The sequence below is a fragment of the Vespa mandarinia genome, chromosome 2, assembly GCF_050613455.1.
Source record: "Vespa mandarinia isolate Hongniang chromosome 2, ASM5061345v1, whole genome shotgun sequence".
Taxonomy (NCBI): Eukaryota; Metazoa; Arthropoda; class Insecta; order Hymenoptera; family Vespidae; genus Vespa; species Vespa mandarinia.
Window position 1 is genome coordinate 17,652,501 of NC_140811.1, and position 10,914 is coordinate 17,663,414.

The 10,914-nt window shown below is 27.0% G+C and overlaps 2 protein-coding genes and 1 long non-coding RNA gene across 8 annotated transcripts in view; 2 read left to right on the forward strand and 1 right to left on the reverse strand.

The window, feature by feature from the left end:
* LOC118445192 (uncharacterized) overlaps nt 1–1,255 on the forward strand; it is a 1,774-nt gene extending 519 nt beyond the window's left edge. Inside the window, exons 2-3 of one of the 2 annotated variants that reach the window (XR_014983813.1) lie at nt 508–538; nt 622–1,255. This is a non-coding gene — a long non-coding RNA (uncharacterized LOC118445192). Of the gene's footprint in view, nt 1–462; nt 539–621 lie in introns of both variants that reach the window. The other variant, XR_014983814.1, reaches the window with a different exon arrangement.
* The window catches only part of LOC146873247 (uncharacterized), a 3,312-nt gene extending 384 nt beyond the window's left edge, over nt 1–2,928 (reverse strand). Inside the window, exons 1-6 of the mRNA XM_085664695.1 lie at nt 2,084–2,928; nt 1,290–1,812; nt 782–1,027; nt 461–657; nt 211–321; nt 1–100 (exon numbers count right to left, since the gene is read on the reverse strand). The exon at nt 1–100 is cut by the window's left edge and continues 384 nt beyond it. Of these exons, the coding sequence (XP_085520821.1) occupies nt 1–100; nt 211–321; nt 461–657; nt 782–1,027; nt 1,290–1,812; nt 2,084–2,296 (1,390 nt within the window). The 5' untranslated portion in view covers nt 2,297–2,928. The remainder of the gene's footprint in view (nt 101–210; nt 322–460; nt 658–781; nt 1,028–1,289; nt 1,813–2,083) is intronic.
* A 287-nt stretch (nt 2,929–3,215) lies between these two features.
* On the forward strand, nt 3,216–9,095 carry LOC118445139 (7SK snRNA methylphosphate capping enzyme). 5 transcript variants are annotated; one of them, XM_085664965.1, is made up of 5 exons: nt 3,216–3,598; nt 4,241–5,145; nt 5,245–5,552; nt 5,626–5,844; nt 5,959–7,306. In XM_085664965.1, exons 2-5 carry the CDS (start codon nt 4,245–4,247, stop codon nt 7,039–7,041), a joined length of 2,511 nt encoding a protein of 836 aa, XP_085521091.1. In that variant the 5' UTR covers nt 3,216–3,598; nt 4,241–4,244; the 3' UTR covers nt 7,042–7,306. The 5 variants fall into 5 exon arrangements, 4 of the variants coding, with proteins under 4 accessions (XP_085521091.1, XP_035730097.1, XP_085521090.1 ...); XM_035874204.2 differs by having other exon boundaries at nt 3,218–3,598; nt 4,241–5,552; nt 5,959–6,744; nt 6,810–6,970; XR_004839163.2 differs by adding an exon at nt 8,697–9,095 and having other exon boundaries at nt 3,219–3,598; nt 4,241–5,552; nt 5,959–7,143.
* Nucleotides 9,096–10,914: the final 1,819 nt, after the last annotated feature.

Consider the following 10,914-nt stretch of genomic DNA (forward strand, 5'->3'; position numbering starts at 1 on the left):
TGAAATTTTTTAATCTTTCCAAAATCGTCATTGGAATAGCACTACAAGCTAAATCATAACTTTCTTTTATTCTATTTCCATATTTAACATTATTAGAAGCCTGTAAAAAAGGAAAAGTACTAAGCTTATGAATTATAAACAACAAAATTTTATATTTATTTTACAAAGTTATTCATATATTATATACATTAGAATTTTTTATGTAAATACCTTTTCAAGAAATACATTATTTTTATTGTTGATAAGAGGTTTAATACTTTTACATTTAACCCATGAATGTTTTAGTTCTTTTTTATCAAAAAATATCACATGATATTTCACCTATAATTATGTATAAATTAATGTAATATATTCAATTTGAGCATGTATATAGATATGCATGTCTATGCATATTTATAAAAAAAACTCTATTATAATCATAAAGAAGAAATATTGCATTTATATATCTATTTATGCTTACAGGAATTATAGAGTTCTTTTTTAATTCATAATATCTAAATTTAATAGGACAATCATCCACCATAGCAGGCCACCATAAGTAAGTATTTCTTTTTGCCCACACTATACTTCCAGCATTATATTTATTTTCTATTAAATCAGATTCTATTTCTTGTGGCTTAGGTTCTTCCGGGATAACACATGAGGCTAGTTTTATATCTATAATATTAAATATTTTAACTATGCCAATAATTGTTTAACAAAGTGTAGAGTTTTATAATATTTTATTTAATAGTGACATTTTTTTTTTATGCGATATATTTATTGTGAGAAATTTATTTACCAGAATTCATTTCGCAGTACCATATAACAGGTACATCTATTGGATCATGATAGTCTACAGTATACCTCCATTTTTTACATTTTTTTCGACAACATTGTATCCACATACCTACGTCTCGACGTGGTTGTAACCATTGTAACTTATCTTGCCATGTTTCATTGCCATTGTATTGAGACAATATTGGCATATTGTGATCGTTCTCACATACAATGTACTGTGATCTATCCAAATTATTTATCTTATTTTCTAAAATAATAAAATTTCTCTTTTTAAAAATTAACAAGTTTAATTATCAACGATCACACTATGCACTAAATAAAACGAATGAAACATTTAAACGTTCTTTCATTAAATACGATTATATTGTGCAATGGAATACAAATATTTACAATATATTAACTTTTCTGGATGAAGTTAAGACATTAAGTAGTTAAATATATTTTTTGTAGAAATATTGATATATCTCATTATATACGTAAATGAGTTAAATCATTTCTAATGTTAATACCTTTTCTCTCATAAAAGTTTTGATTCTTTTTACTATAATTAGTTGACTTTTTACTACATGTAGCCTTTGTCGTTGTATTATTTTTTGTACTTCTTGGTGTTTCTACTATCTCGTGTATTTCTTGTGTATTATTTTCATTATTTTTATTGTACAACTGTAACTTTTTTGTTATCGATCTAGTAATTCTTGGTTCTATTAATACATTGGAATTTTGTGTTACTCCTTTTATATTAGATATTTTCTCTGTTTTTTTATTCTCTTGTTGAAATATATTGTATTTTATAGTACTACATATTTCAGAATAATTTTCGGATTCAAGAACGACACCACTATCCCTATCGTTGATCTCATAGAATCTTTCATCTTGATACATTAACTTTTTTGGCTTTAATTCGTTTCTGTTCCATTGTTTCTTTTTCTTTATTGGCGTTGTAGGTATCAATAAAGGTCTTTTTACCATTGGTGTCTGTGTACTAATTCCAATATTATTGTCTGTTAGAACAATGTAATTTTCTTGATTGTGCTGTAAAGCAAAGATAATATCTATTGTCTCATTCTATGTATTAATTGTTTTTAATAAATGATTCTAATCATCATTACATATAATATTTATATAAGAAGAACTTATTTGCAAAAGAAAAAAAATTTCCTTCTTATTAGAATAAAAAAATATGTTAACAATAGAAATTACTTACATAATTTAATATTCTATATATAAAGTGTATAATTAAAATATTATTTATATAATAACTTGGTTTTATATATATTTGATAAAAAGAGAGAAAGAGAGATACCTTTGGTAAATCAGTTTCAGTTGAAGAAATATATGATCTTGTACAGACATAGGAACATTGTTCAAGAGGGTTTTCATTGTCACAAATTTGAGAAGTTGTTACGTCATAATAATGAAAAAGATTTTTTTTACTATTTATACTGAAATTTTTCATATTTTGTTCTATTTCTTCAATAGAATTAAGATTAAGTAGAGAACTTTTAGAGAAATTCATCACATATATATATATATATTGTAGATATATAAATTGAAAAATATTGAATTAAAATGGTTTTTTTAAATTGACAATTCTTTTTCTAAATTTCAATAATTTGTGCCTCAGATATTTTAAATACTACAATAACGTTTTTATGAAAAGTCAATAATTTAATGTCGAGAAACCCGCCACATTTAATACGGGGTTCGCACGAGATTACACACGGTAACTAACGAGGACGATGTTAGCCAATAGAAATGGACTATTAATGATGAAATTTGATCGAGTTTAATCATAATATTAATACTATAATAAAAGAGGTGAGAGAGAGAAAGAGAGAGAGAGGGAGAGAGAGAGAGAGAGAGAGAGAGAGAGAGAGAAAAAAAATTTATTGCCTCTTCGATGAGATAATTGAAATCAAAACTCCTGACATACACATATTCTCATATGTATTGGTAAATGTATAAACGATTTAATAAATTAAACCAACACGATGACTCTTTAGATTAATTTGATCAGGTAATTTGTATTATTGATTGATATTACTTCATTGTATAATATACATAATTTTTTATTTGTTTTTTGTTTTCTTTTTTTTCTCTCTTTCTATTTATCATTTATATCGCATACAAATCTAATTAATTTTCATATGAATAATTTTGATTTAAAGAAAAAAAAAAACAAAAGAAAAAAGTCATACGATTAAAATAAAAATATTTACGCTGAAATAGTTAATATTTTAATTTGAAATTTTTTATTTTAGATTTATTTTATAAACTACATATATATATATATATATATATATATATATATATATATATATATATATACATATATCGTGAAAAAGAAATGGTGTATTAACGGTTTTTGACGTTAACTTGCATTTTATAAGTACAAATACAAAAGCATATACATATGTGTGTGTGTGTGAGTATATGTGTTCTTTCTGTATCGATAAAATATATTATATATTTAATAATAATAATCGTATATGAAATCAAGTTGTTTCTGGACTATCATAGAATGACTATTTTGTTAGTGACGCGATCGCTCTTTTTTATGATTGAATTCGGCTCGGTTGCCGAAGGTAACCGAAGGTGACTTCGGCTTCGCGTCAGCTATCCACATAGAAAATGGAGTTTGAGCGGAGCGAGCGAAGCAGCTATTTTCTACCGTCAATGGGTGCAGAGGAAGAGTTCTGAGTCGAGTGTGCTTTCCTGTGTTCCTCTTGTGTATTATCGATCAGTCAACATTTTTATGTTTGATTCTGGGAGACATTGCGTCTGGAATTAACTGATAACAATTAAAAACTAATAAAAGGTAAGTTATTAACGTGGTACGGTTATAAAGCGGCGAAATGCCGAACGAAAACTTCGGGTATTAGTGATCATTCCGTTTACAGTGCGCACGAATTTGTTCTGCGCATGCGCGATCGCGGGAACGATAAATTTTACGTAGATACTACGAATATTTCGTTATTACACGTTCAACCTATAAATTATTATATGTTGATTCAAAAATAGTGAAATTTTTTATATTATTACGTTGTTACGTAAAATAATTCATCGAAAAGTTTTTCTACTATTTATTTCACATTTTTTTATAGGAAATATTTGTGAATAATATATATAATATGTCACTTTTATATCTCAGAATTAGGTCTGCTGTGTCTATATATAAACAACTTTCACTTTTTTACTTTTTGGAATTATTTGTCTTTATTAAAAATATATAAGTCATGTGATTCTTTTTTATGTTATCTTATGAACAACACGTTAGAATATAAATCTTAAGTTTCCTGGATTTATTGTAACTTTATTATATATATATATATATATATATATATATATATATATATATATATATAAGCATATTGAGTAATATTGTTTTTATTATATTTTTTAATTAATGCTTTGTATTGCTCCGATTGATATTTTAATATTGATTCTTGTTTTTTATTAGAACAATGTCTGCCACTGCTCAAGATGATCGTTCCACGAAAGCCAATCAGATTAACAAGAAAGATAATGAAAAATCTCGAAAAGTCTTCAGTTCTTCACATAAAAAGCACAAGCACGAAGATAGTCGTCATTTTAAATTTGGACGGAAGCGATTACAAAGTTTTACCAATAATACTAAATTTTTTCCACCGTACAAACGTAGAAAGAAGGAGGGTATTATCATACCACCGACTAAATTTCTGTTGGGTGGTAATATATGTGATCCGTTAAATTTAAATAGTATGCAAGACGAAGAAGTGAATAGAGCTATGAATGCAGTTACTCCAAAATCCAGTCCCTTACCGACGCCTAAGCACAAAAAAGAAGCAATTGAAGTTATAATTCCACCAAATATTTGTGATCCTCTTAATTTAAGCAATTGTAACGATAATGAGGAATATGAAAAACAACTTATTTCTCCAACAAAAAAAGGCTCCAAACGACGTAACAAAAAGCGAAAACGTGCTTCTTCAGGCTCTGGGAAAGATGACGCAAAGGAAGTCCAGGAAATAGAGATGAAAGATAACGATATTATAAATTCTGTAGAGTCGAATGGTAGTAGTGCCTCGGAAAGAGTTACATCTTTGTCAGAAGACATTGCTTCTGATTCTCCACCAGAAAACCAAGTTAAAGAATGTAAAGTGGAAAGTCCAAATAAGGAAAAAGTTAAATTACGTTTAAAAATATTGGACGACCTTAAAGATAAGCGATTAAGGAAGCTGGATGTGAAAGATAAAATAGTGAGTCCAGTTATTCCTCAACCTGGTGCATGGAAGCCTAGACCACAACATCGTCCTAGCCAAGATAAAAAGAAAAAACAACAACCGTTACCAAATTTTAAAGAAAAGGATGCCCGTTATCAGTATGGTAATTACAATAAATATTATGGATACCGTAATCCACATCATGTTGTGGATACAAGATTGACCGTATTTGCTCAACGTAAACACTTATTTTTGGGAAAAGACATTCTTGATATAGGCTGCAATATTGGACATATTACTTTATCAGTTGCGAGAGATTTAATGGCACGAAGCGTGACAGGTATCGATATTGATAGAATGCTTATTAAAATTGCACGCAAGAATGTTAAACATTATGTGAACTGCGTTCAGTCACCTGCAAGCAACGAGGACAATGGAGAAGGGCAAAGAGATTCAGATACGAACTTTTTTCCTATGTCTATGCCAATTAATTACGGACCCATTGACATTCCTGGTTTCACTAAAAATAAAAATCATAGAGGTTTTCCTTATAACGTTACTTTTGTACAGGTAATATTAATTTTTAATTTGAATAGAATAACAAATAGAATATATACTAATAAACTGTTACATTTGATCATAGGGAAATTATGTATTAGAAGATGATGCCCTCTTATGCTTGGAACAACCTCAGTTTGATACAATTCTTTGTTTATCCATTACCAAATGGATACATTTAAATTATGGAGATGCTGGATTAAAACGAGCTTTCAAACGTATGTATGCACAATTATGTCCGGGTGGTGTATTAGTATTGGAGCCACAAGGATGGGGTAGTTATGGTAGAAAAAAGAATCTCACGGTATGTATCTTTTAGTCTTTTGTTTACCCTTTTTCGAATTTTTCATGTACACATACTTAATTTTTTTTTTTTTTTTTATTAGAATGCAAAAAATCACTTTTTCGTTTGTTTCAGGAACGAATATATAAAAATTATCAGAGTATTGAATTCTTTCCTAACAAGTTTACACAGTATTTACTTTCTCCCGAAGTAGGCTTTAGTAAATGCGAAGTTGTATCTATTCCTCCACATCCGTCGAAAGGATTTCAAAGACCTATTCAATTATTCACCAAAGTTGCCTCTATTACAGAAAACACAGAGAATTTGGAAAATGTAAATACTTCCATATCGAACGTGTCTATCGAAAATACTCAAGTACGACACGAAAGGAGGGATGAACAACAGGATTTAGAACGTAGACAATACGAACGAGATCTTTTTCCAAAAGATAATAAAGAAGGCAACATGTCAGAGATCAGTCAACAAAGTGGAGAATCAATAAATCAGTATGATCAATTAGAAAATGTTTATGCGCCTAGTGCTACACCATGTTACGATACACCTGGTCATAATAACGACAATAGTCAACCTATGGAAATGTCAAAGATGTGTTATGTCGATGTAAATATCGAACATCATAAAGTCGATGTAGAAATGCAAGATGTTAATAGCAAACAAACAAAAGAATCTACATTGCAAGTATTATATGCTAATAAATCTAACAGTGAACATACCGTAAAAGAAATGCAAAAAGTTATAGAATACTCGGATAATAAGGACGACGGGATGATTAATAATAAAATTGGAGTAAAACGACTGGCCGATGATAAAAAAGTAATTGACGAGGATACTAAGAATCTGAAAAAGACATCTGGAACATTGAGAATTAATGAGAATAAAAACAAGATATATAAAGAACAGGTTGAACCATTACAGAATAAAAATGTTATTAAAGACAAGTGTACTATCGAGAAAATTAATTTTAGGAACTTAGAGAAAACTAATGAAGTATCCAGACTGTATGTGCAGTCTTCCAAAAAGTCATTCCATAATTTGGATGGTGTTCAAGTCTCGAGCAATACATCGAACAATGAAGGATCTTTAGAAACCCAATTATCGAGTAAATCTGACTTCCATCAAGATAAAAGGAATGTTACAACTAAAGATGTCAATGATAAATCTGCAAACGAAAATCAGCAGGTACGGACATGTCCGTAAACTTGTTTACAAGATTGAGTAAAGAAACAATTGTATGAATGTTATTAGAACAAGAAGACATAAATCATTATTAATTTTAGTTGATTACGTTTAATGTACAAAGTGAGTGATCTTTTTCCAGGCAAATAGTCCATAGATTATTCATGTACTTTTTCATGTCAATTTTCCTTAATTTTTTCTTTTTTTCTTTTTTATTTTCTACCTAGATATTTTTTGTTTCTTTCTCCTTTTTCGACAAATCAGCGTTACTAAAATAACTTTGCAGTTTTAAGTTTAATCATCATTCATACTCTACGAAGCATTCTGGTTGTTATACGCATTCGACGACGCATTAATAAATCGTGAAATAAGTTGTCAAATGTTAAACTATTAAATAACAAATTTATTTACATAAATTAAAACTTTTTTTCTTAAAATAATTTTTATGTATGTAATATTGGATTATAGAAAAAAAAAAAAAAAAAAAAACCGAAAAAAAAAACGAAAAAAAAAATCTACTTTTAGGATATAAGAGAGAGAAAGTTTTTCTCTTAATTTTTAACGTTATCATCGCGAAGTGAAACGTGAACGGACATTTTGATTATATATAAGTAACTCGGACCATAAACATTTGCCTATAGTCGCAATTAACGTCCTTTTTGTTTTTCTTTTATGTTACAATCTTATAAACAAATGCTTCTTATTTCTTCTCTCCATATCTCTTTTGTTTGTTTTATATATTTGTGTAAAAAAAAAAAAAAAAAAAAAAAGAAAGAAAAAAACAAGATGAAAAGATCGAATAGAATTATAAAGAGTAATATAAAACGATATATAATTTGTTTATTTTTACAAAATATTCGTTTTAAAATTTCTTTGGACGATATCAAAAGAAATTAATTTTATATAAATTTAAATTTAATAATAAAATCACACATACACACACACACACACACACACACATACACATTATTCGCGGTGAAGCGTATATATATATATATATATTGGCTGTGTCTGTAGAATAATAATAATAATAATAATAATAATAATAATAATAATAATAATAACAGGCAAAAGGGAATAAAAATAAATTCTAAGTACGTGCCTGAAATATTGAAAACATTTATCATTATCATCATTATCGTCATCATAATCATCATCATCATCATCATCATCATCAAGGGCACGATTAAAATATTTATATTGAAATTATACTTTGTGAAAGACTGATTATTAAATTTGGGCTTTACTATGTCTTTCAATGTAAGAAGATTAAAAAATATAAATAAGAGAGAATCTCAAGATATAAATTTATTATTGTGCTCACGTGATTCAGCCCTAAATTTAAATTTCATACCAAAACTGAATCTAGAAAATGACAAGAGGTTCGATATTAATAAATAATAATAAATAGTTATGTGTAAATGAAATTTTATTTTTTTTCGAAATCTATATTAATTACAAATATATTGGAAAGAACACGTGGGACTCATAAATTACTTATCTTTAAATATAGTTTTTCGAAATCAATGTTCATAACAAAGCAAGAAATTGTTGTCTTTTTGTTTTTTTTTTTTTTTTTTTATTTATCAATGCTCATGAGTTCATTATAATATTACAATATTATTATATTTTAGCGGACATTACCTGTTGCCAAGTATTACTCGTGTTTGTTTTAGATAATGCCAAAGTAGCAGACACTGTAACTCGGATATACCATCTTGGAGATCAACTTGGAAATAATAATTCAGTGCAGAAACAATAACTAAGGAAATTCATTGAGATTTGTATTCTTCTACTTTGAAAGAGATAATATGAAGAATCAATTGTTTGGAATATAAATCAAGACGAAGAAACTAATTTCAATCTAGAATCCTTGAAATCATGGATTGGATTGGATTCTCTGCGGCTTTAAAATAATGAAACTTTTAGTGCGATCAAACTTATCGTTCCATAAGTCTTATTTATTTATTATTTGTAGTACTATTAATGAAAAGTCCTTTGTGCATTTCTTTAATGAATCGGTTTTACAAAGCTGTCAAAGGGGAATTAAGCTTGTGTAGCAGTATTTCCTCCATCATTTGTTATATATATATATATATATATATATATATATATATATATATATGTATATATATATATAACTTGATATAAGAATATTAGAAAATTGATAATATAATATTATTCGTTATCACGAATCAGTTTTAGAATAGAATTAAAAAAAGTATGAATGAATGACAAAAGAAGGAAAAAAATGAAAAGGAAAGAGAATGAGGCGATAGGTATATAAGTCATTTGAAATATCTTGTACAGGTAGAGATTTATTTCTGCTTCTTATCTAGTCTGTCTAATTAACTCAATACTCCGAGACAATGAGTTGTATATGTACTATATACGATGCTAAGATTTTTCTTGCTATACTATATTCGTTATATTTCTTTTTTCTTCCTCTCTCTTTTTTTTCTCTCTCTCTCTCTCTCTCTCTCTCTCTTTCTCTATCTATCTCTATCTCTATCTCTATTTCTATTTCTATTTCTTGATAAATATAATATTTTGTGTAGGATACATTTAATGTATTTTATGAAAGAAGAAAGAAAAAAAGAAAAAAAAACATATTTCAAGGGATATTTTTCTTGGTAAATAGTAACATTCTCATATTATGAGAGAATAATATAACTCGCGATGGAAATATTTATCATGAAAATTCGAGTCCTTCAATGGTATTTGATATCATTATAGAGAAACAAGTTTACATATAAGTGTGAAATTATATATATATATATATATATATATATATATATATATATATCACATAGATTCGAATGTACACAAATACAAAACATAATGAGTTTAATCATTATGTATGTATAGTGTTATTAAATAGAACGCGATAAAGAAGTAGCACAAATCGACTCCGCGAATGCATATGCACTTTTACATACATACATACATGTTAATTTTGAGTGCAGTATATACATAGTATGGCGTAATCTCTAATGTTTGTTAAGAAACATGCAAAAGAAAAAAAAACGACAAAAGTACTGTATATGAAGAAAAAGAAAGACAAAGAATAAAAACGTCGCTTTTAATTATTTTTTATTTTCTTTTATACGATCATACACACTTTGTACTTTTACATTGAAAAAAAAAAAAAAAAAAAAAAAAAGAAAGAAAAGATAATTGATACAACATAATAGATATAATACACATGTAAGATTCTACTTATATATCTTATATATTTTGTGACATCAGGATACATGTTTCTGTTTACATTTTTCCATAAATCAATTTTGATCGTTCACGGCTCTTATTATTTGTTTCTTTATTTTTTTTTCTTTTCTTTTGCACAGGCAGTGCCCAAAAATACGAAGTTGAAAAGTTTCAATTCAATACAATACATAAAGATTTGATGTTTTACATACATAGATGAACTTCGTAATCAGTACCAAATATCATTAGAAATGTTAATGTGTTTCTAAATTTTCTTAGAATCTCTTAGATTCCTTTTAATCCTTTTTTAAATCGATTCCATCGACAATATATATCAGACAATTGTTATTCTTAATATCATTACAAAATCACATAGGTATTATATGTGAATTTCGTCAATATAATAATTATTATTAACAACAACAAGATGATGATCATCCTGAGAAATTTTTTTAGCCAAGAAATTTGATTAAATTGATTAAACCTTTCACATAAATCTTATTATTATTATTATTATTATTATTATTATTATTATTATTATTATTATCATTATCATTATCATTATCATTATCATTATCATTATCATTATCATTATTATTATTACATTATTATTTTGCCGATTAAGAAGTTTTCTTATTTCTTATTATACAAATCTGATTATTTTTCTCCTATTTTTTTAAATTGTTT

What these genes read in the sequence shown, in the direction of transcription:
- LOC118445139 (XM_085664964.1), top strand. Translation starts at nt 4,245, where the DNA reads ATGTCTGCCACTGCTCAAGATGATCGTTCCACGAAAGCCAATCAGATT. An exon ending in ATAACGTTACTTTTGTACAG is followed by an intron (nt 5,553 to 5,625) that starts GTAATATTAATT and finishes ATTTGATCATAG; the next exon opens with GGAAATTATGTATTAGAAGA. An exon ending in GTAGAAAAAAGAATCTCACG is followed by an intron (nt 5,845 to 5,958) that starts GTATGTATCTTT and finishes CGTTTGTTTCAG; the next exon opens with GAACGAATATATAAAAATTA.